This window comes from Leguminivora glycinivorella, chromosome 10 (genome assembly GCF_023078275.1).
Source record: "Leguminivora glycinivorella isolate SPB_JAAS2020 chromosome 10, LegGlyc_1.1, whole genome shotgun sequence".
NCBI lineage: Eukaryota > Metazoa > Arthropoda > Insecta > Lepidoptera > Tortricidae > Leguminivora > Leguminivora glycinivorella.
Window position 1 is genome coordinate 2,281,350 of NC_062980.1, and position 27,441 is coordinate 2,308,790.

Sequence of the window (27,441 nt, forward strand, 5' to 3'; positions counted from 1 at the left end):
GAATGCGTGTGTTTACAGCTGTCAAAATTAGGAGCGAATTAATTTTGAATCAAGAATTTCTTATTCCATTTTCTATTGTTTTCATTAATATCTAATCAAAACAAAGTATTCAAGATGCGTAAACGCAGGCGCCTACTGACTACACCAATGAAGAACAAAACCAGACTCCTTAATAGCGCTAGGGAAGAGAATGAAGCGAAAGGTTTGTGAAACATTTGTCACCAAATTGTTATTCAAAATTAAATCATTCATTGTTACTAAAGGTATAACATTTTAGATACGGCGCGCGGCAGACTTAAAGGGGCTTTGATGGACGCCCTAGAACCAGCAGGCGAAGAATCTGACGCTTCATCAGATCACAGCCCATCTAAACGAGAAAGGTTTGTAATCACTGTACCCTAACCATCTTTATTTACAATACAACATATCATTCAGCAATTAGGGAACTTGGAGCTGACTGTGTCTTAATATAATCAAGCCCTAAAGAATCTAAAGATCATATTGATCATAAACAGATCGAACCTTTTATTTTTTTCAGGAATACCAGCCAGGATCATAGCAAGCGTGACCGTGACACTTCAGACGATGATGACCGCTACCGCCGGCCGTCGCCGCCGCGGCAGTCATACGTGCTGAAGCTGTTTGACCGCAGTGTGGACCTGTCGCAGTTCAGCGAGGACTCACCCCTGTATCCTATCTGTAGAGCTTGGATTGCTAACCAGCCTAAAGCTAACTACAAGGACTTTGGGTAAATTTTTATTACATATTATGACATGTCTTGCAGTTTGATGATACTTTACAAAACGACTTGCGTACTGATATAAGCGCGGGCGCTCGCCGTGCCCGATCAGTATCGACCAAGTAACAGAATTGAAAAAAATTGGAAAAGGGTATTTTGATGCCTTAAAGTCGTCTAGTTTTGAAGTTGATGTGACTGGAGAGTATACTGCTGACAAGTGGTATCGTTGTGATCGGTAGACTTTACTGAGTACGAAATAATGACTTGTCGCATTCTCAGACTGTGGGGGTACGAAATTAACTATGACGTCACAAAGATCGCGGTCCCGGGTTTCAATTTTTTGCCAATTTGTCTAGAACCCCTTATCCAATTTTGAAAAGTGAGGTGTCGATTGAAAGCGTATAACATGCTAATTAAGATTTATTATATGTGAAAAGTATAGTTTTGATAGTTATTTTTTAATTAACAATAATGCAAAAAATACTTTTTTTAGTCTCTTTTTTAATTTTTGTGACTCAAAAAGGCAATGAAAACGGCCACTTAGATAAAAAAATATGTTATATAAATCATTTAACTACATTATTAAGCTATCTGTTGCTTTTTAAATTTCTACGATCGGATAATAAATAAGCAAACTACAACCACATACCTGTAGGCGGGGAGTACCGCTTGACACGCGTTCCCATACATTCGGCGTCTACCAAATTACACCTCGGGCAAAATTCGTTTCAAGCAGATATACCTCTAATCTTATTCATCGTATCCTATCAACATTGGTATAATTTAAAAGTACAATTAAAGTACTTTAATAAACAATGTCACTCATTTTCTTAAAATCAATAATCGCCAGTCTGCGGTGGTTACAAAGGAAAAAAGTGGGTATGCAATTTGACTGGTTTCCTAGGTTTGATACCCTAGACGAGTTTAAAAGGGGAGGTAAAGGTGACATATGGGTTGTTCTCTGGCCTGAAAGCTACACAGAGGGTCAGGGGGGAAAAAACTAGGGTTTAAGTTTAGTTTTAAGTTATTTTTTCTTTTGAAAAGCAACAGATAGCTTAATAATGTAGTTAAATGATTTATATAACATATTTTTTAGCTAAGTGGCCGTTTTCATTGCCTTTTTGAGTCACAAAAATCAAAAAAGAGACTAAAAAAAAGTATTTTTTGCATTATTGTTAATTAAAAAATAACTAACAAAACTATACTTTTCACATATAAGAAATCTTAATCAGCATGTTATACGCTTTCAATCGACACCTTATTTTTCAAAATTGGATAAGGGGTTCTAGACAAATTGGCAAAAAATTGAAACCCGGACCGGACCGGTTAACCCCCCCACAGTCTGATCTTTGTGACGTCATAGTTAACCCCCTTCTACAGTCTGAGAATGCGACAAGTCATTATTTCGTACTCAGTAAAGTCTACCGATCACAACGATACCACTTGTCAGCAGTATACTCTCCAGTCACATCAACTTTATATCACCCATCATTTTTGAGACCCTCTATGTACCTAATTGTAAGACTGACGATGTATAATTAATACAAATAAATGCTCTCCAGTCTACTTTAGACCCTCTCGCCGCTCTACTACTTTATAATCTGTGTTATAATGAGATTGTTGAAGAAATGATTGATATATTTTACATTAAAAATACTAGAGAGAACTGAGATCTAAGCTAAGACTGCTTAGTCTGCTGAGCAACCATGTGGCAACAGATGAGTTATGTGGAAAGTATCCAAGCACTTACAAGTTTTAAAAAAATGCTGGTATTAAAGGAAGCTTATTGAATATTCCTATATTCAATTTTGATCCTCATATAAACAGGCCAATGTACAAAACCAATAGTGCAAACTTATTAGGTTGTAAGCATAGACAAACTCTACATTTTAATCAATTCTGTACTTCACAGGAAAAAGCCTGAAGAGCCAAAGCCGGAAGACAGCATAGAATTACCTGGACCTGAAGGGCCTCCAGTCACTAGGATACCAGAACTGATTCCTGAGCAGAAGCAATGCAACAAAGATAACATAAATCTCAACTATGTAAGCATTTCAATTTTGAATGAGCATTTTTTTATTCTTTAAATTTTAAATTCTACTTACTTAAAAAATGTAATCATCATATCAGCTATGTCTTGCCCACTGCTAAGCAAAGTACTATCTCTTTGAGTAAACTACTTATCCAGGCCCAGAGCCAATCCCATATACAAAAGAAGTATCTGTAGAGGTGACTCATAATCTTTAAAATATTAACCTCCTGGGGTTCAATGTCCTAATACTAGGACAAAATACCTAAGATGAAATTTGAATCCATGATAAATGGAATTGAGTTGCCTTTGTTTTGATTTAGGCCATCTTCATCACAAAAATAAATCCTTTATTGTATCCACTAAAACTTCAGCGTGAAGCCACCCCGCCCCCACCACAAGCCCTGCTCGCAGCTCACGTGGCCCGCTGGGGCTGCGTGCGGCGCGCCTGGCTCGAGCAGGCGCAGCGCCACGAGGAGCGGTACAAGGCCACTCAGCAACTGCTCAATAGCCTGAACGTCAGGTAGGATTTACAGAAGCCGTAACAGACCATCGCACCGCACCAAGGTCACGGTATTGGCAACGTGCATGACAGAGTGGCCCTGATTGTCATACATACACGTCATCTTACGGGCGCCATACAATTTAACATGGAAAAGCCGACTAAATGAGGGCAACAACTAGACACGTAGCGAATAGACACTTTTTAAGTAACATATATGTCTATTAGCCTTTTCGAAGCTAATAACAGATATATGGCCCAATAATAAAGACAGATTTTTTCGTGACCGAAAGAGATTAGTCCGTCACAGACCAACATATACTTTTCATAAAAACATGGATCAAGATCAACTGCAGTTTTGACACCTCTGCCAAATACATATTTTATTTCTTTTTGACCTTGACTAGTGGAATTGACTGATTTTTTTTCTTTTGCAGCACATTATAATGAAATAAACCATCGGAAAGGAAGAAATCATCAAATATATAAATTTATAAAAACAGCCTTTTTCGATTACTTTTAAAAGCTGTAACTGTAAGCTAAATATCTTTTTTAAACAATTTACACATTAGTATGATCATATTGTGTAAAATAATTTTATCTGATTTTGTACATTTAAATCATGATTCTTGAATAAAGAAAACAAATTAATATATTTTGATTATTTATTTAGTTACCATACATTCTTGCGGCTCACTTGCGGGAAGGAATAGGGTAAATTACCAATAACTGGCCACTTTGAACTAAAATTTCCACTTTAGACGTTTTTTACTGGTCAAATTTTAAATAAGTAATAGAAATTGTGTCTAGAAATGTACTCTTCTTATAGGTAAAGGGATTCATTTTTAGTATAGGATGGTCAGTTACTAGCAATTACCCATATACTACTGTAAATATGCTTCTCCCAAATGTTGATTGCAGGAATGACTAAGCGTTTTTCCTTTTTTCTTCTTTTGAGGCACCTCTTGAAGCTGAGGGCACGCAGATTGCTTGTGTCCCTTCTCGTGGCAGTTGTAACACGACTGAAACAATTTGATATACTAATTTAGATTGGTTTTAATTGAGACTAAACAGATCTCACAGGTTCAAACAAATAAAGAGTTACTAATGCAATCCATATCACCCCTTTTTTTTTTTTTTTTTTTTTTTTTTTTTTTTTTTTTTTTTTGTCGGAGTGGGGAATGCGTTACGCACCGTCCCCCCAGCCGCGGGAAGGCCTTGAAGGGGGGGTGTGTGGGACTCCCTCCTTCGGCCCCCTCTCTTGTCGAGAGGGAGGGAAGAGGTTTACCCACTAAACCCCACTCCGGCGTTTCGCCCTCTGTGCCGTTCGCGAGGGCGTCATGGGATCATCGGGTCTCCTCTGTCCACCATGGCGCCCTCCGGCAGCCCCGAATTGTCACAGGGCATCCGCACAATCCATATCACCCCTGAATGTTAACTGTGTTAACTGTGATAAGGTGTAAAGGAGGAGCGTTGATGGAAACAACTTGTTGGTTGAATGTATGATATATTACTGCAATATGAACCTTAAGCTACGGAATATATAGAGAGATTACGTGAAAGGTGTGTGTAACGTACAGTGCGCACTACACCTCCCCCCTTTAAAAAAGAAAAAAAATAGTTTACATGTTTTTTTTACTGTAATACATTTTTTGAAAACATATTTGACATACAGAATATTTTTTTTTACATTAAATTTCCCAATTTATAGTTTTCATTTCTAAACAACAATACATTTATCAAAATAGTAGCCGGAATAAGGTACACCATTTTTTTTTAAATTTATATTAATTCAGTATAATACTGAACAATAATTGTTACATGTAAAACTTGTCATAGAAAGGTATATCCAATAGTCACAATGTGTGTACAAGCCAATTTTACATAATATCAATTATTATTTTTATTTAGGCATATTTCATAGTGAATAACAAATTTATGCACGCAATGATGACATAAAATTAAGACAAAAATACAATTGTAAATAAAAGAACAAGCATTTTTTTTCATTACACAAAAAAAATAAGCATTAAAACACAAATAAAACATTAAAACTACTCAAGATACATTGAATTAAATTTAAAAAGACAAGAATAAGTATTACATTTTTTTAATATTCGTAGTGTATTCGTCAATACACTCTACGTACCAAAGTATATTTGGCATTTTAGGTGTCATAGTATAATTGTCAATAGTCATTATTATCGGTTTTCATCATGTCATTATCATTAGGTACCAGTCAATTATCATTTGGATTATACGTTATTAGATACACTTGCAAGCTTTTTCAATTATTTAAGTACATACATAGTACATTTATTTCATTAAGTATGACGTCATTCCTTATTATTTATTTATTTATATCTTTCACAAACATCAAGACTCAATAATTATTTATATAAGATCAAGGTAAGATCAAGGGTACGCAACGCTTTTACACACGTGGTCGGCCGACCTTACAATATTTTTTTTTTTATTTGCTCAGGGTACAAGGATTTTTTTTTAAGCGCGCACACATACTATATATTTCTCATACAGGCAGTTCTTTTAACACTTCCTTACATAATAACCTTCCATGTCTCCAAGGAGTCTTCACGATTGGTACTCGACCGAATCATGATCAGATCTCCAAGGATTCCCTACCTGTCTTGTACCCTGGCGTACCCTTGCTAATCGCTGCCTCTTGGGCCAACGATGTGCGATAGTCACATAATTATATTTTTTATCAATTAATTATACTTTCACTCAACCATTCACAAAATAAAACAACACTCAAAAATGCCATCACTAATCTCACACTCCATGAAAACTTTAACATGTAGGAAATCCGGCAACCCTCAGGTGATCAGGCCAAGAGTCCTTCGAAAAACTTACGTGTTTAAATTTTCCCATAAATCAATTCTGTCTACAATCATTTCACTTCTTTCACATTCATTGCCTCACTGAACTTTTCCACAAGCATTCGATGACCAATCATTTTACGAAACCTACATTCCTTTAAATCAAACTATAAAACTCTACAAAAACAAACCTTACCTTCAAAACTATTATCATTTACAATAAGTACCATTATTTATTTAAAAAGTCATATCCGTTATTACAATACTTCGTCATTCCTTTGTTTATTAAATAAGTCAGATCCATGAATTAATTAGAAAGTCTCGTCCGACACAATTTTACTTCATCACTAAAAATAAAATATCTAATAAAAAGTAACGTTACAGATCTAGAAATCTAATTAAGTTACATTAAACACACATATTATATGGTTAAAATTCGGTAGTTTTTTATGTACTTTTATATTGAAAGGTAAAAATTTAAACAAGTATTTGAAGTGTTGCACTGTAGGTAATTACAATTTAATTTCATTCTTATAATATATAAGTGATGATGAGTGCACGAACTGTGAAATTGGAGATGAAATAACAGACGACACATGCCAATCCCTATAATACACCGGTCAAATCTTACATGAAAATCGGCTAAAAAAACAAAGTGTGATGTAAAGCTGGATTTTTGGTATGTTATTTGGAGTCCTTGGGGGAATGTAAGACTACATTTTGCAAGCAAAAAAAAAGTGTGCTAACTTCGTAATTTAAAAAAAAAAGTAAAAAAATCGGACTTTTTTTGGTTTTAATTTTTTTATTAAAATTATGCGTTTTTGGTCAAAAGTTGCTTTGTAATGTTGAACGCGCATTAAATTTTAAACAGTTTGACATCTTTTTTATCAATGTCCGTCAAATAGTTTTCGAGATATGAAGCGTCAAAAAAGGGTAATTTTTGACGCATTTATAAAATGTAGCGTTTTGCCAATATTTTTAGACAAATATCTGCAAAATACTTCATAATATGATATATATTGCAATATAACATTGTATAAAATTTATTTTGCTTTAGTTTTAGTGCAAATAAAGGTCAGTAAGACGAATAGTTACTTTGGTAAACAAAAAAAAATCTATAAATAGAGAAGCCAAGAGTCTGGTAGATTGGTTAAGGTAAAATAGTTTACGCTAAAAGTTTTAGGTTGAAAGTGCTATCTATTCGATCTTACTTTCTTTGATATCCGTTTATCTGAAAAAAATGTCTAAGCTAACTTTGCATCGATTTGACTATTACTAATGAAGAAATAAAATACAGTAAAATTTTGAAGGTTAGTAAATCACTACATAGTATAAAACATAGTCGCTGTTTCTGTCCCTATGTCCCTATGTATGCTTAAATCTTTAAAACTACGCAACGGATTTTGATGCGGTTTTTTTTAATAGATAAGAGTGATTATAGAGGAAGGTTTACATGTAGGTATAGTACCTGTGCGAAGCCGGGGCGGGTCGCTAGTTAGAAAAATAAACAGAATTTGTTACATTTTACTTTTTCCTTTTTGAGGGTCCTGGTTCTGCATCTTGATGGCACAACTCCTGTAGTGATAGAAAGTCCACTTGAGTTGTATTTTACCACCAATTGCTGTGGAATAAACTACGGGAAGGGAAAGCGCCCACGCCAATTATTAAGATACTGGAGAAATGGTATTCCCAGCAGAAGAACGTAGTAAGATGGAAGTCAACTCTGTCCACAGCCAGCGGGCTAAACTGTGGCGTGAGACAAGGAGGCAGTATGTCTCCAGCTCTCTTCAGCGTGTACATGGATGGGCTGTCGCAGGCTTTGACCAGTACCGAGGTTGGCTGCTCCATCAATGGGCAAATGATAAATCACATCGCATATGCAGACGATACATATGGTCCTACTAGCACCATCGGTGGGAGCTATGCGTAAGTTACTTGCAGAATGCGAGAGATACGCCAGCCAGCATAACATGAGATTACAATCCGGACAAGTCTGAATTTATGCTCATGGAGGCAGCACATATGCCCACACATGTACCACCTCTTTTGCTTGATGGAGTTCAATTGCGGAGAGTACACGAAGTCAAATATCTTGGCCACATCTTGTTGTCCAGTTTAAAAGACCAGGAGGACATAGAAAGGCAGAGGCGAGCCACCGCAGTAAGGGCAAACATGTTGGCTAGAAGATTCGCCAAATGTAGTGACAGCGTAAAAAGACAGCTGTTCCTCAGTTTTTGTACAAGCGTGTATACTGTCGAGTTATGGTCCGACTACACCTGCGCGGCGGTGAGAGACCTGTGCGTGCAATACAACACATACTATGTACTGATATTTCGTTAAACGGAGAATACTATGATTCGGGCACGTCCACGACAACGCTCGTGAGATTGCATCGATGTAATTGACCCTCAGTGATATGCTTTAAAAACCAGTCCGTACAAGAACAATTTCGGAACAATATGATTCAATTAATTTTAGGGTTTTCTACTCGTAAATATTTTTTTCCGCCAAGCGGCGATCCTGAGCTCTTTCTGACCGTAAACTTAACTTACTAAATAAATGTTGATTTGATATACGCAAATATGTGTCTGAGTAATACTTGAATAGCCCCCAAATAATAATAATTCGTTCTCCGCTACGCCTCCTGTAAATATATGTAAACTATCCCATTTAGCCATTACCATCCACCGATTATTTCTGATCCAGTTATACTAGACTTATACAAAAAATACAAAAAATACAAAATCATTTATTCAGCAAATAGGCCACGGGGGCACTTTTACATGTCAACATTACAGAGTATTCATGAAAGTTAAACAAATGAAATTAATAGAAATATTAACTAAAAATATTAATCATAAGCAAAGTAGCTATACACTGATATAGAATTAGAGATGTATAAAGTCTCTAAATGTCATATTATTACTAACTATAATCAATACATAAAGAAAGTGCAAACAGATACAAAGATAAAAGAAATCTATAATACTTCAATAGTTGTAAAAGACTGAATATTACAAGTAAAAATATTATACTTAATCAAATAATCCATGGAGATGTATAGCGTCTCCAAGAGTCAAATTTTATAAAATTAAAATATTTAAAAGTAAAAACCTTTGTCAAATAATACAAGAAAAAATAAAAAATACAGAAAATGAACAGCTAAATTACACATTTCAAGAGATGTACAAGTCTGTGATATAATCCTATTTTTTTAAATAACTGGCACTCTTTTGGTCTTAAATGAAAGCTAGTGAAATTTTATTTTACAATTTATGTAATAGCCTGAGTTGTTTTGCTGATATCAGTCTCAAAATATGAGCAAAACGAATATTTTCATAGAAAGGGGAAAAATGCTCTTTTTTTGACGCTTCATATCTCAAAAAATATTTAACAGACATTGATAAAAAAGATGTCAAACTGTTTGGAATTTAATGCGCTTTCAACATTACAAAGCAATTTTTGACCAAAAATGCATAGTTTTTTAATAAAACGGCAAAAACCAAAAAAAGTCTGATTTTTTTCCTTTTTTTTTTAAATTACGAAGTTAGCACACCATTTTTTTGCTTGCAAAATATAGTCCTACATTCCCCCAAGGACCCCAAATAACATACCAAAAATGCAGCTTTACATCACACTTTGTTTTTTTATTTCTCTTTTTGACCAGTGTAATAAGGAGTACACGCGCCGCCGTCATATGCCATATTTGCTAGGTATAAAAGTATGCTAACTATTATATGAAATGTAGTACTTAATATGAAATTATCAAATGTATGTTAGAAAATAATAAGAAATGAATAAAAGAAATCCGCGTTTTTATGCAATAAAATTAACAGGTGTAGTCAATAATATTTCTTTTTCTCGTAACAGATTAAAGATCAACTTTTTAACCATATAAGTTTTTTTTTTTCATGCAGCGGCAGTTATAACATTGTAGAAGTAAAATAACTTTAATACTAAACTTTATAAACAAAAAGAAAAATAAAGGAAACTGCTTCACTAAGAATGAGAAAAAAAAAGTTTCAGCTACAGTAATTCGTGTACACTTTTGCAAACCTCACATTTCACTTTTGTTTTATCACAACCACAACCTTCACTTTCTTCTGCTGCTATCCTTGGACCTCCAGACGCCATGCTCGACCAAGGACACCAACAACTCCCTGCTGCTCCATATTCTTAAAAATTTTGCTCTCGGCAGTAGATATTTCAATTTTAATTTAACCTACTTGTGTATCTAGAGCATTTTGCAGGAGGTCGTGAAATTATAATATACTAGGAGAGAAGATATTATTCGGGACAATTGATATGCTTAAAATGTATACATTTCACAACGGTTTCTGATTTTTTTGAATCAACTATTAAGACGGTCCCCCGTTTGAATGCCCTTGCTCGATCGCGCTACTTCCCCTCCCCGCACCCCTGTTATACGATACGTCGATCGAGATTCAAGACCATCATACATAACAAGTCGCCATCTAGGAGGAGTTGCTTGTACTAGATCGCAATACTATAAGCTACTAGCGCCAGGAGTTGCCTGTACGAATGTATGGGTACTAATACACTTTAATGCTATAAATATGCAAATTTTTTTTAACGAGAAAAACTACTAAACATATTATAAACGGAAATAAATGCAGTAAACTAAAGAAAAGTGACCAAGGCCTTCAGTTACCCGCGGCTGGAATGCTGTCGTATTATGGAAGATTTTTTTGTCAATAATCAATATGAATGTTGTTGTATTGACGTATCATAAAATTTTAAACTCGAACCAGAGGGCCCTGTGGCATCATCAATGGCCGTATCGATAACCGGAACAAAATGTATCTAAATTATCATTAGATAATTCCTGTTTTAGTACTAAAACAAATTGTTTATTTCACAATGTAAAATGTGAAAAGTACTAGCGCATTTTGGCCAGTAGTCATAAGCAGAGTTTGGCGCTGTGGTTTGTAACGCCGCTTACTGACTGAGTGTAGTACTAGTATGGTCTGGGTTCGATTCTGGCCTGAGGAATATTTTTTTGGTTTTTTTTTTTTTTCAAAACCGATAAGTTTCTACATTATAAAGGTTTATATCTCCCGTTTACAATATTTATGGCAAGATTCATTGTTTTGTATGTTTTTCCTGATGTAAATTAATTGTAGGTTCACATAAAAAGTATCTTTTGTTTGCAATAAAACAGAACGCGTAGCAATAAATATAGGTACCTATTATAAATATTCACTTAAGCTAATGCATGTGCCTTGTGTTTGGGGTTGCGTTGCGACTTGCGAGTTGCGAGGTAGGTAGTCCGCAGCGCCGAGCCGGCGAAAGACTGCATACAGGCAGACTGCATATTTAGCACGCACAGTACAACTCAAGTACCTATAAGTTACATTTTGAATAACGAGACATTTTAAAATTATATGATAATTATTACGATCAAAGATTCGACCTACCATAGAAACGTTGAATTTTGTTACAAATATCATACAGGGAACCAAACTATACAGGCAGTAATTTTTATAACAAGCAATATTTTCTGCACATGGGCTGCCGGCTGGCTGTGTGAAAAAAAGAATAGAACATCAAAATTCATCATCAATTTTGTTTATTACTTATGTACATTTTAAATCTTCGATTCTGTCTTCAAAACACTCTTCTCTCTCTAACGCTCCTCTATCACGAGGCTATTCAAATGAAGCGCCACTGACGGGTCTCTATTGGTTCCCATAATTTTTTAAGTCCGATTTTTACTATCCATAACGTTTTCCGTCATAATTTTTCTTAGTCATATTATCACTAGTCATAAAATTAAACGTCAGAAATTGTAGTTCTGATTTTTGAAAGTCATAAGTATTGTTAGTCATAAAATTTATTAGCCCTAATAATCAAAGTCCATAGATGTACAAATCCATAATGTTGAAGGAAATAAACTTATTCGGAATAATTGATCTAAGGATTTATCACAAGTCATAACGATTAATAACCGGGTTACCCTCATCTGGTACAATAATTTTAGTCCGAAACACACTTCGCATAACATGTTTCGCAGAAACACTTTCAGTCGAATGGTAATTTTGCAGAAAATTTAGTTGGCATTATTACTACCATGCATAAGACACATTTGGCAGAATATTGTTTTACAGAACATTACTTTGGTCGACTTTGATTTAGCATAATTGTATGTACCATAATAATCTTATAGCATAATATTACATTAGCAGAATTATTACACGCTATCATAAGAGAAAAACTGCCCCAGAGTCACCGTTAGGTACGACGACGAGCGAAGCGAGGAGGAGTGTTAGGTATCTTGCATCCCCAACACATCCAACTCGCTATCAAATAGCAAATTGCAACTTTGTGCCACCTAAATATTATGCACAAATATTATCTGCAAAAGCAAATGTTCGACTAGAAGACTATTATGGTCATCAACATTATGACAACAGATGATTCGGTATTACAAAAATCTGCGAAATGATTTATGCCAAAGCATATTCTGCGTAAGGTGTTTCTGCCAAACATGACTTCTGCCAAGAACTATTATACGAATCAAATATATGCGTAAAAAGTTTCTGCCAGATAATAGTGAACCTTAATAACCATGTGTTTCTTCACTAATAGCATTAAATGGTTCTCTATTGTTTCCCATAAAAAATATTATCTGCAAAAGCAAATGTTCGACTAGAAGACTATTATGGTCATCAACATTATGACAACAGATGATTCGGTATTACAAAAATCTGCGAAATGATTTATGCCAAAGCATATTCTGCGTAAGGTGTTTCTGCCAAACATGACTTCTGCCAAGAACTATTATACGAATCAAATATATGCGTAAAAAGTTTCTGCCAGATAATAGTGAACCTTAATAACCATGTGTTTCTTCACTAATAGCATTAAATGGTTCTCTATTGTTTCCCATAAAAAATGTTGCAATGTTTTTTTCGTCTGCAGTTTCGAAACTTGTAATTTGGCTTACTAACTTCCTCAGTGTTTATTAAATTTTCATGGCACTTATTAAACCATTTGGTCTCGCCAAGGAGCCGACGTTGACAATTTCTATATCCGCTTTTAAGGACAAAATATAACTAGCAAAAGGAAACTAACTACACGAGGTAAAGGGTTACTTTTTGAAACAATTTTGTTCCGCCAATAAACCGACGGAGCCCCGCTACGCGGGCCTCCTATTTCCGCTCTAAGGTAACTAACGAACCTACACGAGGAAAAGGGTTATTTTTAAGACAATTTAGTTCCACCAATGAGTAGACGGAGCCCCGCTACTCGGGGCTCCTATTTCCGCTCTAAGGAATCAAAGGAAACTAACAACCTACCCGAGGAATAGGGTTACTATATTTTTTTCTGTGTAATTATATGTATGTCTGAAATATAATATACTTTAGGAATTTTAGACATTAAATCTATATGCAGGAAAATCAGTAGGGCTTCAAAATATATGCCTAATAATATTTCTGAATAATTATTGTTATACTTTTCAATTTTATACTCATCAACTTTATGACTTTTGAGATTATGATATCCAATATTATGGTTTGTTATTGTTAGAACCATGAAACGTTATTCGTAACAAAAATTATGACTAGTGATGTTTATGACCACAAAATATGTGAATAACAACTTCTGACTAACGAAATTATGAACAATAAGTTTATGGGAAAGAAAGGGATCCCGCCACTGACATGTGTGCTTAGTCCGCCTGCGCGCGCTATGTATCTGCCCATTACATGAATTTCACATTTTATCTTATTTATATTTTAGCTTTTAGAAGACAAACAAGCGGTGTACACCATTTGAGCGACGACTAACACCAGTACTGGATATTTCACAGAATGACTGATAGGATGCTTGCGAGTATCCATGATAACGCTCGCGCACAAAACATAGGTTTTGAAAGAGATTTCTCAAGGAATTGTATCTAGCATAATGACGAATACATGTATACAGGGTTACGGTGATCGCTTTCCATCAGGCGGACCGTATACCTGTTTGCATATCTTTACGTTTGCTTTTATAAAAAATGATTATACTATTCTACATACGTTTTTTGCGTTGTACTTTCCTCGCTATAAATAGTGGAGGGGAAAAGTTTCGTGTTACAAACGGGTGCAAATGTATTTTACTTTTCGTGTGTTGAAAAACTCGCCAAGTTCAACTTTGCACCCTTGTATAACAAATAACTATTACTTATTAGCTTTTATCTACGCCTTACTTTTATTTGATTCTATTGATGATTTATATTGCTTAAAATTATCAAAATGGGTAGTTATTCGCAGTATCCAATGCTTGGAAAAGGGGTGACACCACCTCCGAACCGAATCAATGTACAATATATTTAATCATGGGATAACGGTAAGCAAAAAAATAACATAGTGCAATACATATTAGGTTTCTTTGAGTTTGAAAGTATTATTTTTTTTTAAATCAATAATACATACTAAAACTATATTACATTTACTGTAATTTTGTTCGTTATACTCACTCCCTCGGCAATAGTTCCGGAGATATGACCTTTGAAAAAAAAAACGAACCACTGTCGACCACTTCACCCTACACACACAGCGCGCACATGCGAGGCGGACGAAGCACAAAGTTCAGTCGCGTACCATCTGAATAGTCTCGTGAGAGAAGAGTGTTTTGGATACAGAATGGAAGGATTAAAGTGTATAAACAAACACGATGTAAAAATTGTTCTTGAATAAATAAACTGAAACTATATAAAATTTAACGAAATATAATATTACATTTTCAGGTTCCATTATTTTTTAACATATATTACTAGTTATAAAAATTACAGCCTGTACAATTTGGCACAATATTTTTAACTAAAAATGAATAATATTTGTGATAAAATTCTATGCTAGGTACCGTATCTTTGATCGTAATAATTATATAATTTTAAAATATTTCGTTATTCTAACGGAAACTACGAACACCTATCTACAAATTTAGATTTTTGTTAGTTGCGGCATACGGTACGTATTATGGTCACGTTATAATATAAAGAATAGTTCAAATTTATTTATATATCACCTTTCCTTGTTACCTATATCATTTCGTGCTATGTGCGCGAAGCCGCGAACTAAAACCTACCTGCAGGGGTTGCAAGGTCAACGACCCCACCCGAGCGCGCGCGCCGGCTCGCAGTAGGTACTGTGGGTACCTAACCAAATCTAACCATGCCTGCGCGCTCGTTTACAAGGCACATGCATTTTAGCTTGTGTGTATTTTATGTATATAAAATAATTATGTATTCATTTTCATATTTATTTATTGCTTTTTTTTACACAGCCAGCACATGTAAACTATACAGGCTTCCTGTATAATATTTGTGATAAAATTCAACGTTTGTATAAACTTTTACATATATATGAAGCTTCAAATAATTTTCATCAGCGAGAAAATACGAAACAATGAATTTTGCCATAAATATTGTAACCGGGAGATATTAAAACCTTTATAATGTAGAAACTAATCGTTTTTGAAAAAAACACAAAAAGATATCCCACTGCCCGGGCTCGAAACCAGGACCGCATTGATCAGTGAGAGCCGTAAGCGGTGATGAAACCCACACGGCCAAATTCTACTTGCGACTGACGGGCAAAATTCGCCAATACATGTCACATAGTACATTGTGAAATAATTTGTTTTTGTCCTAAAACAGGAATTATGTAATGTACACTCGTAATAATGAAATGATAATTTAATTTCATTTTGTTTCGCTTCTCTATTCTAAGAAAAAAAATGGCTCGGCGCAGCGAGCGGCACAGCCCCTCCGTCCGAGAGCCGTCAGGCAACTGGCGCACGGTGCGTGGCGCGTTCAAAGGTAGCCCCTTAAGTAAAAATATGCTTTACCTGTGACTCCACAACTACTCCGCAGACATGTTCTTCAAGGCAGCAGCGTCCGCAAGTCTCGCAGTGCGAGTACGTTGGCTTCACACAACGCTCGCATTTGTTGCAGTGCTTATACCTAAAACAAAACAAAATGTTAATACCTAGTTAATTTGAATGTGTGTTTACAGATGTTTGTACTACACAGCTTGGCTCAGTCGTACGACAAGTCCATTATGTTCAGGCGAAATTTTGTGAAAAATTTACTTAACGCCTTTATAAACACTTCAAGTTCTCGCGTTTTGTTTTTAAATAACTATAGCCTGTGTAGTTTTTCCTTACTTCCCGAATTTATGGCAATCATCTGGGCACACAAGACAGCTTTATTAGCTGAGTCGTTTGACCATCCATTATGTTCAGCTCAGACAAGTTAGTGCAGAAACGAATGTGCATAACGGTGCTAAATTACTTGCCTTTGTTGCCTAAAGCCTGTAGTTTTCTTACCTCGTGCCATGCCATTCTTGCTGGTGCATTCCCCACACCCCACACTTATTGCAATGGTTATACTTCAACTTGGTACACAGCTTAATTGAGTCGTTCAACCATTCCATTATGTTTAGGGGCAAGTTTACCTCATGTCATGCCATTCTTGCTAGTGCATTCCCCACACTTATTGCAATGGTTGTACTGAAACTTGCTACACAGCTTAGCTGAGTCGTTCAACCATTCCATTACGTTTAGGGGCAAGTTAGTGTAAAAATGAATGAGCGTACCGATGCTAAATTACTTGCCTAAAGCCTGTATAGTTTTCTTACCTCATGCCATTCTTGCTAGTACACTCCCCACACTTATTGCAATGGTTATTGCTGGCCAGCACCCAGTATTTGCACTTGTTACACAGCTTATAGTTGGAATCGTTGGACATGTCGATGGTAGCGAGTGGCAGGTTGGTGAAGAAACGAACTGGCGAGCCGAGCTTCTTGCCCTTGTTCTTGAATTTCTTGTGGTTTTCGTATTCAACCTGTGGATAATAATTTAATATCTAATGAAAAATAGTTCCGAAAGTTCAGAATTGAAGTAGATGTTGCGTGGCATAAGTACACACTTGCAACCACTACGAATCTCATACTTTTAAACGAGCAATTCTTGTATATTTATTTATTTATTTATTTATTTATTTATATATATATTTATTTACACTGACGATCTCGCAAACCGCTCTAACGATTTCGCAGAAATTTGTTATGTGGGGGTTTTTGGGGGTGAAAAATCGGTCTAACTTATCCTTAGGTCCCGGAAAACGCGAATTTTCGAGTTTTCATGCGATTTTCTTCGCGCGCCATCTCGTGGGCAAAAGTTGTACTGTTAAGACAGAATTCTTTCGGTCGATGTAAGTACTATTTATTGCAAACACTAGATGGCGACACAGGTCAACCTAAAACGAATAGAAAATACACTATTTGAGTTTTTGTGGCGAAATGCGCGCCATCTCGTGTGGAGTAGTTGTGTTGTTAAGGCTGAGAATTCTTTCGCTCGAACAGGTACTATTCATTTTTGAACTAGATGGCGACACATGTCAAGGATAAACTCCCGACTAACTCGGCTTTCAAATAAAAAAATAAATAATCTAAATCGGTTCATCCGTTCGGCTGCTTCCCAGATATTTATTCATAATTTTGTACAAAAGAATTTATGCAAAAAGTACAAGTACGATTTTACATTATGCGATAGTTCTGGTGGTCAAAAGTTGATCAATTATTCAGTAAGTTACAGTTGGATTCATAATCTTAATTACACAGGTACTTATATACTTACTAACTTGATTGTGCCAAAAAACATGCACAAACTATATTCATACCTGAAAATCATGCATTTTCATCTCCGGCATGATATTCCTTATGTAGGGTTCTGAGAAATATGGGAAGGCCCAGATGACCGGCAAGGGGGACTGTTTATCGCACAACTTGTTGTATGTGGCCGACAGTTCTTTCAGTGTTTGTGTGAGCGGCTCGACGCGGCCGCCGAAGGGAGGATCCATTACTATGCATAGGCCTCCATCTCTGTAAGAAGAATATACCAAATTTAAAATTGGAAAGAGGTGAGACAAATTCATGGTCTCTGGATTGTTACTCCGACCGCAATCTGACATTAAGGCCCAACCCATCAAAAGCAGAGTTTAGACCAGCAAGTTATTGCTGCAAGTTTGGAGACGCAACTATAGGTAAGAGTGAGTGGCAAATATCTACATCTCTTTCTTGCATATACCTCTGTCTCGAAACTTGCAGCAATAACTTGCACGTCTAAACTCAGCTTTACAATGTTTACTACGTAACTCCGCGCACGATTGTCATGGCATTCAAGAGTAGAACTTATTAACACATTCTTGCTCCCATAAAAAAAAATTGAATACTTAACCACAAAATAGCTTGAAAAACATAACGTCTGGAAAGGAAAAGTATCTGCCAAGTTTCGTAAATCGAGTTGTAACTTACTTGGAACTCTTAAAGAACTTCTTAAGCACTTTCTCGTCCTCATTCCCATTGAAAAGGTAGTTGTTGAACATATTGTACCAGAGGTACTTGCTGGGGGCATGGAAGAGTCGTTGCCGAGTGTCGTAGTCGAGTAGCAGCGAGTTGAAGTCCGGGTGAGCTTGGGCTGCCTCGTGGATAGATGGCGTGCCGATGCAGAGGATGTTTCTGGAAGAAATGGAAATGGTAATTTGTTGGTTGTTAGCGAAATAATTAAACGAAATAGGTAACATTAATTACAATGTTAATGTGATATTTTGTGACAATTTTTTATTTATTTTTTTTTTATTTTATTGATAATGGGAAACAAACAGCGAAAATAACACATATAAAAGAATTACAATTTAGATATACATAGGCCAAAAACAGTTTCCACTACTGAATTTAACAATTATGGTTGCTCAGGGAAGACATGACTTGTTCTACGATTATAATCAAACGAAATATACATATGTAATGTTAAACATAACTGATTTTAGATTAAATATGCATATTAATAAATGCCCACATGCCTTACTCTAACTTATCAAACTAAGTATCTACTTAATAAACAAAATGTCTAGAATTAATACATTTAAATTTTGAATTTTGAGTAGGTATCCAATGTTATTACTATTTATATTATATATATATTTTATTTATTTGCTCTTAATTGCAGAAACAAATTTTGGTACTGATGAAATGTTAAACATGTCTATATGACAGTATTTATCATTGTAATTTCTACACGCTCTTACGATAAATCTGTTCCGTGCGTATGTTGTTCTATGAGAAGGAATAGCAAATAATTTAGAGGAGCGCGTGCGGTGGTTCGAGCATCGCAGGGCGGCGCGGCCGAGCAGCGCGGGGGAGTCCATCAGTCCGTTTAAAATTTTATATAGTAGGATTTGATCTCTGTATTCACGCCTTATTTTAAGGGGAATTATATTATTAGAATTAAATTCATTGAATTTATACTTCATCCGCCTTATAAATTTTTTTTGTATATTTTCTATAGAATTTATATGTGTTAAAAAATGAGGACTCCATACAGTGGAGGCATATTCTAAGTGAGATCTTACATAAGCATTATATAAAAGAATCAATGTCCTGGGATCTTTAAAATCTTTTGTCTGTCTAAATATAAACCCGAGCATGCTGTAGGCCTTTCGAACAATTTTATCAACATGGGTGATTAACCGCAACTCATGATCAAGATTTACTCCAAGGTCTTTTATTTCCGTCATCTTTTTAAGGGGGTTGCCATTTATAGTGTAGTCATAAACTATGGGAGTACTTTTGCGAGAAAATGTGATAGAGCAACATTTTTCGATGTTAAGGCTTAGTTTATTGTTTTGGCAGTAGTCATTTAATCTATCCAGATCGCGTTGTAGATTGAGACTGTCGTTATGCGATGTGATCACACTGAATATCTTCATGTCATCTGCATACAACAAAACTTCAGAATTATTAAAACAGTCAGTGACATCATTAATAAAAACGTTGAATAACAACGGACCTAGATGGGAGCCTTGAGGGACCCCTGACGAGACAGGTACAAAACTAGAAGTATGACCTTTAACTGCCACCGCCTGCGTTCTGTTGCGAAGATAAGATGTGAGCCATCTCAAAAGGTTTCCGTGGATTCCAAATGTTTCTATTTTGTTTATAAGCAAGGAATGGGGAATTCTATCGAACGCTTTGGAAAAATCTGTGTAAATAACGTCTACTTGTGCACCTTTGTCCATTGCAACCAATGAATAATCAAGTAATTGGCAAAGGTTGGTTTCTATGGATCTTTTGTTAACGAAACCATGTTGATGAGGAGTAAGCATTGGTCTAATTACACGATAAAGCGTATCATATATTATTTTTTCAAAAAGCTTCGGTAGTACGGATAGTTTTGAAATACCACGGTAATTTTTTATGTTTCTTTTATCCCCACTTTTAAAAATAGGAACAACGATCGATTTTTTCCAAATGCCAGGCATCACGCCGGTTTCCAAAGAAAGGTTAAACAAATAGCTAATTGGCGCTGCTAGAGTTGTACGACACCTATGAAGAAAAACTGGATGAATACCATCAGGCCCACTACCTTTGGAAACCTTTAATGATTTTAAGTACTTTTCAACAATGGTTGAAGTAATCTCAACATTGTTTAAAATATGATTACATGGACTGTTATTATTATTATTAATAGTGTTGACAGTCAAATCTACATCTCCCACAAAGACCGACTGAAAAAATGAATTAAATAACTCTGAAATTTGTTGGCCATCAGAGCCCGTTACATGATCTAAGAAGAGGGAGTCAGGTATGCCGCTATTTTTAGTTTTTGATTTTATAAAACTCCAAAATGATTTTGAATTGTGGCGAATATTATTTTCAGTCCTAGATATGTACAGATTATAACAGGAAACTTCTAACTTCTTAATTTCAGCACGTATCCCTGAAAAAGTAATGTAATCTGACTGTCTTTTGTAGTTTTTCCATTTTTTGTGTATTTTATTTTTTTTATTTATCATTTTTATTAGCTTATATGAATACCAAATAGGATATTTACGTTTATTGGAATTAATGGTTTTAGTTGGTATAAGTGTATCTATTATGTCATTTAAAATTATGTAAAAATTGTTAACAGATGTTTCTACGTTTTCCGATAAAAGATAGTGGTCCCAATCTATTTTCTGTAGCTCAGCGTTCACCAAGTCGTAATCTGCCGCAAAAAAACGACGGATTGTACGAGGGGCAGGTTTCAAAGAGTGGTCTACCAACCTTATATCAGTATTTACACAAAATACCGGGTGATGACCATCTATAGGCACTAAAGGTTCTACAGAAGATAATTTACACAAATTGTTTGAAATAACTAAATCTAAGTGTCTATTATTTTTATTTGGGATATTATTAAATTGATGCCAACCAGTAAAGCTAATGAATGCTGAGAGTTGTGATGTTAAAGAATTGCAACTGGGATTCATCATTATCATACAATTTTTATCATTATGTGCAGATTTCCAGACAGCATCCGTGATGTTAAAATCTCCCATGACCACAAAAATGTCATCCGGGAAATCTGTGTATAAGTCTGACACGTGTTCAAAGAACGAAAGTTGAGATTCTGCCTGAGACTTGATTTGGGGGAAGTAACATACAAATAGTCTAAATTTTTTAGCTATAGGGCCCTGCAGTATGTGAATGTCTATCCAGGTAATTTCGGCATCAGGTAAATCAGTAAAAGAGCGAAAGTCTCGAGGTTCTACGTTTAGCTGACTCCGCACGGCCACGAGTGTGCCGCCGCCGCGCGTCAACCCACGCCTTGCGTAGTCGCGGTCCGTGCGATAAACGTTATAGCGAGAGTCAAATAGTTCGCCATCGAAAATACCTGGTAGTAGCCAAGTTTCAGTGATGCAAATCAGGTCATAATTATATCGCAATACGTTACGCAAAAATTCAGTTGTTTTTGAACGCAACCCACGAGCGTTTTGATAATAAATAGAAATATCTATCTTTTAACAAATATAAAAAGACCAATAAATGCGTATAAATGTATCGTTTTGAGAGCTTTAAGCATTAAAATGATAGCGGTTATTATTTTGGGCAAGGGTGTCAAAAAGAACATTTTTGTATTAATAATCATAAATAATAAATTTTCTGTGTGTATTCGAAGAGCATAGTGTGAATGAATATTATATTTTTTTTTATAATAAACATTGTTTCTGCAATTTTTCAAATTATATCCATTAATTAGAGCATCAATAACAATTGTTTTTTTTAAATAGCCTAAATTTGTACCTAAACCTATAAATACCAAAAAAATAGCACTTATACAATTTTGTTTAAAGCGTTTTCAGATGTAATATAAAGTATTGGCGAGGTCTCGTTGCGGCGAACCATCACGGTGCAATTGCGAACCCAGCAAAACTTATATTCTTTCTTAGTGGCCCGCTGCTTCGCTTCCTTCAGAAGGTATTTGTTGTAGCTAGATAGGTGATCGTTTATATAAATTTTGTTCTGACTACCACTGTAACCAAGGTCAGCGGCTTTTAAGTTTTTCAGTTTACGCAGACAGGCCATAAAGTCATCCTTTTTGTATCGAGCCTGCATCTTCACAATAATAGGCTTTGGCTTGGAGTTGTCTGTATCATTCCTCACGGCGACCCTGGTAACGAAGTCAATATCAGTATTTGTGTTTAACGAGAAGCCGCTCGCTTCAGCTAATCTGTTTATGATATTGAAGAGATTTTCTCCTTTTATTTCAGGAACTCCGTTAATCTGTATATTTGAGCGCCGGACCCATTGCTCATTATTTCTAGAGTCAATCATAATGTCATTGATTGTTTTTTTGACGTCATCGAGTTCCGTCTTGCAGTCTTCCAGCGCGCTGACACGTGACTCTATATCGGTCATTCTCCCACCTAAGTCATCCAATTTAGAATCGATAGAATTCTTCATTTCTGCTATGTCTGTTCTGACTTGAGATAAATCCGATTGAATAGTTTGAATTGCGGAGAACTGCGCCTGTAATGCTGTTACTTTTGACAGAATGTCGTTTAATAAATCTGTAGGAGCCGGTGCGACAAAGGCACGAGGAGGCAGCTGGTACGTGTTTGGAGGCGTCGTTTGGAATGTGCTGTTGATAGATACTCTTGTGCAATTAATGCCAGTTGTGTCCTTGTTACTATCCATCGCTTCGTCGCACGACATCACTGAGTCGTTGAAGGACATCTCGGCGGTCGAAGCGACCGGCGTGTCGTCATTTCTGCGACGGCGAGTATTCACTGATGTGCAAAATGAACACAGCCAATTTTGTTTAAATTGATCTGTACATTGGGCTATTGATAAACTTAAGCACGTACAGTGATAATTCTTTCCGCACCCAACACATTTTAGATCCCTGTTGACGTCGATTGGTAAGTCGCAGGAGAGGCAAGACATACTGTAAACCTAATATGAGTCTTAAGTTGTTAACAGTAAGGATCAAATCTCGAGCCCAGGCTGAGTAATGTTAGAAGGCGTACAGTTATTTCGCGCAGCGCCGTTCAACCATACGTGGCCGAGCGGTTCGGTCGGTCAGCTGCGACGCGGCGGCCGCAAGATCAAATCCCGGCGCACAAAAGATGCAAAAAGTATCACCAAACAAACTTTCACATGCACGACACAAGTCCGAGCGAGAAGTCCGACACGATCCAATATGGCCGACGAGCTCAGTTCGAAATACTCCAAGAAGGACAAGGAGGCACCGATAATTTGACCCGTTCACTATAAACCAATTTTCGAAACAAATAAATTAAATAAATTAGTAAAAATATCCAACAAGCACACGTCCACTCTGAGCAGCGATCGGGACGGAAAAAAATACAAGTACCCTTACTTGATATTATTATTCCTCAATATCCCCAGAACGCAGCTGACCGACTTCTTCGTGAATATATACTGGGCTTCCACCGTGTCATTCTCCAGGGCCGGCAGCCAGCTCGAAGGGGTCTGCAGCTGCTCATCTGTTAACGGGGTGATGACGCGATGGTTTAAGTGCTTCTTGCTTTGCGAGTGTAGATACAGTTCTTTGCAAGTATCGCAGTAGGCACGGTCGGAAGGATGACGGGATTTCACCTGCAATTAAAACAATATAAATATAAGTTATTATTTATAAGTGGTTAGGACCCCTCCCGGATATAGGCCTCCTCCAACTTTTTCCACCATTCTCGGTCTTGTGCCTCTGTGAGCCAGGTGTCTGTAAATCTCGTATAGTGAATTGTAAATTCATTACACGCGATATAATCCGTTTCCATAGTTTTATTTCAATATAGGTATGGTCAGAGGTGTGACGACCCGTGTGTTGACGGGTTAAGAATTTCACCACCGCCTTTCTTCCCGTGTGGGTGTCAAAGTCGACCGTGGGATATGGGTTTAATTGTGGCATAGGAGAGGCTGACAACCAGTCACTGCAATGTGTCACAATATCGTTTTATTTCAATTCAACCCGTTACTTAAACTTGGCTCTGAAACTTGAGCAGTGTCATGTGCTCTGCCTACCCCTTATTCTCATACAGGGGTGAATAAATGTATCTCTCTCTCTCTTGAATATATGCATGTATGAATATTCCGAGCATGTTGCTGGTTTTTTGTGGGGTGGTAATTTGATGGTTAGGCTGTCGTAAAGGGACAGCTGAGTAGGTATATCTGTTTGCAAGTACGCAGCATGCCCTATCTAGTATACCTAGCACCAGGACGGTAATTAATCCATACTAATATCATAAATGGGAATCCATACTAATATTATAAATGGGAATCCATACTAATATTATAAATGGAAAAGTGTGTGTGTCTGTTTGTTTGTCCGTCTTTCAAGGCAAAACGGACCGACGAATTGACGTGATTTTTGAAGTGGAGATAGTTGAAGGGATGGAGAGTGACATAGGCTACCTTTTGTCTCTTTCTAACGCGATCGAGGCCGCGGGCAAAAGCTAGTATCATAGATATAATATTGCACTCTTATTATGTTTGAGTAAGATGTGTAAACCTACATTTTTACACAAGGCTGTTAAAACGAGAAGTGCAGCTTGACAATTAGCTGGGGTGATGACTGTCACTATCAGTCAGTATGCCATTTAGTTTTTGTTGTGGGACAGTATGGACAGTACAAAATCCGCCCTAGTCATCTATTTATTCAGCAGGTGATAAAACAAGAAAAAAGTTATTTATTACAAAATATTTATTTACACATTGCATTTGCATAGATTTTTTTAAATAATGTTACTTATTCCACTTGAACCTTCTTAATCTCAGAAATACATTCTCACTCATGACAAACAGGTTCTACAAAAGTCCTAATTTGTCGAAATAGTGGTTTGGAACCTGCATGAAGACAAGTGTTACTACTAGAATAAAAACCAGTAAGCTTTTCTCTAGCCTTATAACAAAATAAAATAGAGGTTTATTCCTGCTTGACATTTTAATGTTTAAATAAATATAAAATTTTGATTGCCTAGACTTTTTCAATAGTCATAGCAGTTTGAATGATAGACTTCAAATAGCAGAATTTTATTCTTCATCAAGCATTAGTACAGTTGCCTCTTCCAAAAATATGAGTTCCATATATCCATACCACAACCATTATTAACCACACCTTCCAGTCGGAGGCTCAGGGGTAGTGGTTGGTTTGGGTGTAGTAATTTTGTCCACAAATTTTGTATACACACGATAAAAATTCCTTATAGCATCTTCAGGGTAGTCCTTGTGCCCCGTAATACATCCTCCTTCACAACGGCAGCCAAATATATTGCACGGTCCTTTCCCACAGAAAATGCCGCTGGGTGGCAGGCCGTCGTTGCAAACCTTCACTCTGCAGGGGCCGGGGATAACAGGACTCAGTGGAGTGTCATAAACGAATACTGTTTGCATATAAGCCGTTGGAATAAAGGCATTGCACTGTCTGGTTTTATTTCTTGGTATGAATGTAACAATGGTAGTTCTACAACATGCACTTTCAATGTATTTATAGAAAACTATTGAGGTATAAATTACGAAAAGAATCTTCATTTTCTCTACAGACAACTTGTTAAGAGCTCTTCAGATCCAAGTATGACAATTGCAGTTTACCTAGGCTTTTATAAATACTAGAAAATGTAGAACAATAAGGATTCTCAACAATGCCTAATTGTCCTTTTTATGATCAGAAATTAAGTAAACAATGGAGAAGTGAAGTAAACAGTCAAAAATTTGTGAATTGTTAGACAAAACTAAAAAGGTGATGTAAACATATTGTTTTCCTGCATTTGTCAACAAGGTTAGTTCAATTATCAATATCAATAGTAGTGTAATATATGTTTTGTGAGAGTGGAGGTTTGCATTTCAGCTTTTGACTTTTGGTCAGTTATTATATCATTTTGCATGAAAAAAAAAAAAAAATGTCTGAGCCTAGTAATCTTGCCACCAATAAAATAACAGATACAACATACAAGGTGCTTGCTGGCTTACTTAAACAGTTAAGGGCTAGTATGATCAAATAACAAATTAAAATAAGTAAGTACTAAACAGGGATGTAACGGAGTTCTGCTTCTGCTTCCGTTACTGCGGAACTTCCGTTTTGTTTTACACATCCGCTTCTGTTCCGGTTCTGTTATTTTTCAAACGGAAGTTATAACGGATGTCGGAACCTAGCGCGACGGTGGGACATGAGCGGCGTACATCAAAGACCAACAGGTCTATACCTATCATTCGCTCATCTCTCCGCTTGCCACGTGCTGCGATACTAAACATTAATCGCTTCATTCCATTGCGCGCCAATATTTGTCCTGTCCACCTAGTTAGTAGCGAGTGAACAACTATTCAGTGGTGCAGGGCTTATCTACGATCCCCTTAGAAGCTCCCCTTAGATTTGTTTATTAAATACAGTTTACTTCTTTTACAATCACTCCATTTAATTTAAAAATTTAATTGTGTGCTAACAATTACACATATAATTTTTACTGGTTAGTTTTGGATTGTATTATACTACCTACGAGTAAGTTTTCGTTTCTAAAACCTTTCACGGCATAAGGCTGATTACAAACTTAAACAAAAAACTAACCTCATTTAAGTTACTCCAAGCCGCCGCTTTGTCAATCTTAGGAATCAAGTTGTAATATTTCTCATTGCGTTTTCGGACGCCTTCCTTCTTCCACTCCTCCTCCTCGATGTGCACCGTACACTCCTTCTTGTCCCTGCATGAGGCGCACGCGAAATATCGGCCCTTCTCCGACGAAAACAACAGTGTGGGACCGTGAAGACACATTGGGTGGTTAGTAACATCTTCTACGATAACTTCCACTGGTGCGTGCTTTTGCGGCTCAGTAGCCTTTGGGTTGAACTTTCGTTTCTTTGTCATTTTTAAATAATTTAAAGTTTTAGGGTAAAAATAACTGCAGAAAACACGAGTTCGTGAACTCCTTACTCCAACCAAATCTTGGAATTCTTTAACTGTCAACGTCAAATTCGAATATGTCAAA

General features: G+C 36.3%; 2 protein-coding genes across 2 annotated transcripts; one reads left to right on the plus strand and one right to left on the minus strand.

Moving 5' to 3' along the window:
- On the plus strand, positions 1-3,925 carry LOC125230741 (protein lin-37 homolog). Its single transcript, XM_048136001.1, has 6 exons — positions 1-202; positions 278-380; positions 539-748; positions 2,652-2,784; positions 3,143-3,291; positions 3,708-3,925. The coding sequence occupies exons 1-6, from the start codon at positions 115-117 to the stop codon at positions 3,715-3,717; spliced, it is 693 nt and encodes a 230-aa protein (XP_047991958.1). The 5' UTR covers positions 1-114; the 3' UTR covers positions 3,718-3,925.
- On the minus strand, positions 3,922-27,406 carry LOC125230739 (rRNA N6-adenosine-methyltransferase ZCCHC4). The gene is made up of 7 exons (XM_048135998.1): positions 27,024-27,406; positions 23,826-24,064; positions 18,437-18,640; positions 17,803-18,004; positions 16,760-16,965; positions 15,969-16,083; positions 3,922-4,292 (listed from the first exon to the last, which is right to left on the minus strand). The coding sequence occupies exons 1-7, from the start codon at positions 27,318-27,320 to the stop codon at positions 4,155-4,157; spliced, it is 1,401 nt and encodes a 466-aa protein (XP_047991955.1). The 5' UTR covers positions 27,321-27,406; the 3' UTR covers positions 3,922-4,154.
- Positions 27,407-27,441: the final 35 nt, after the last annotated feature.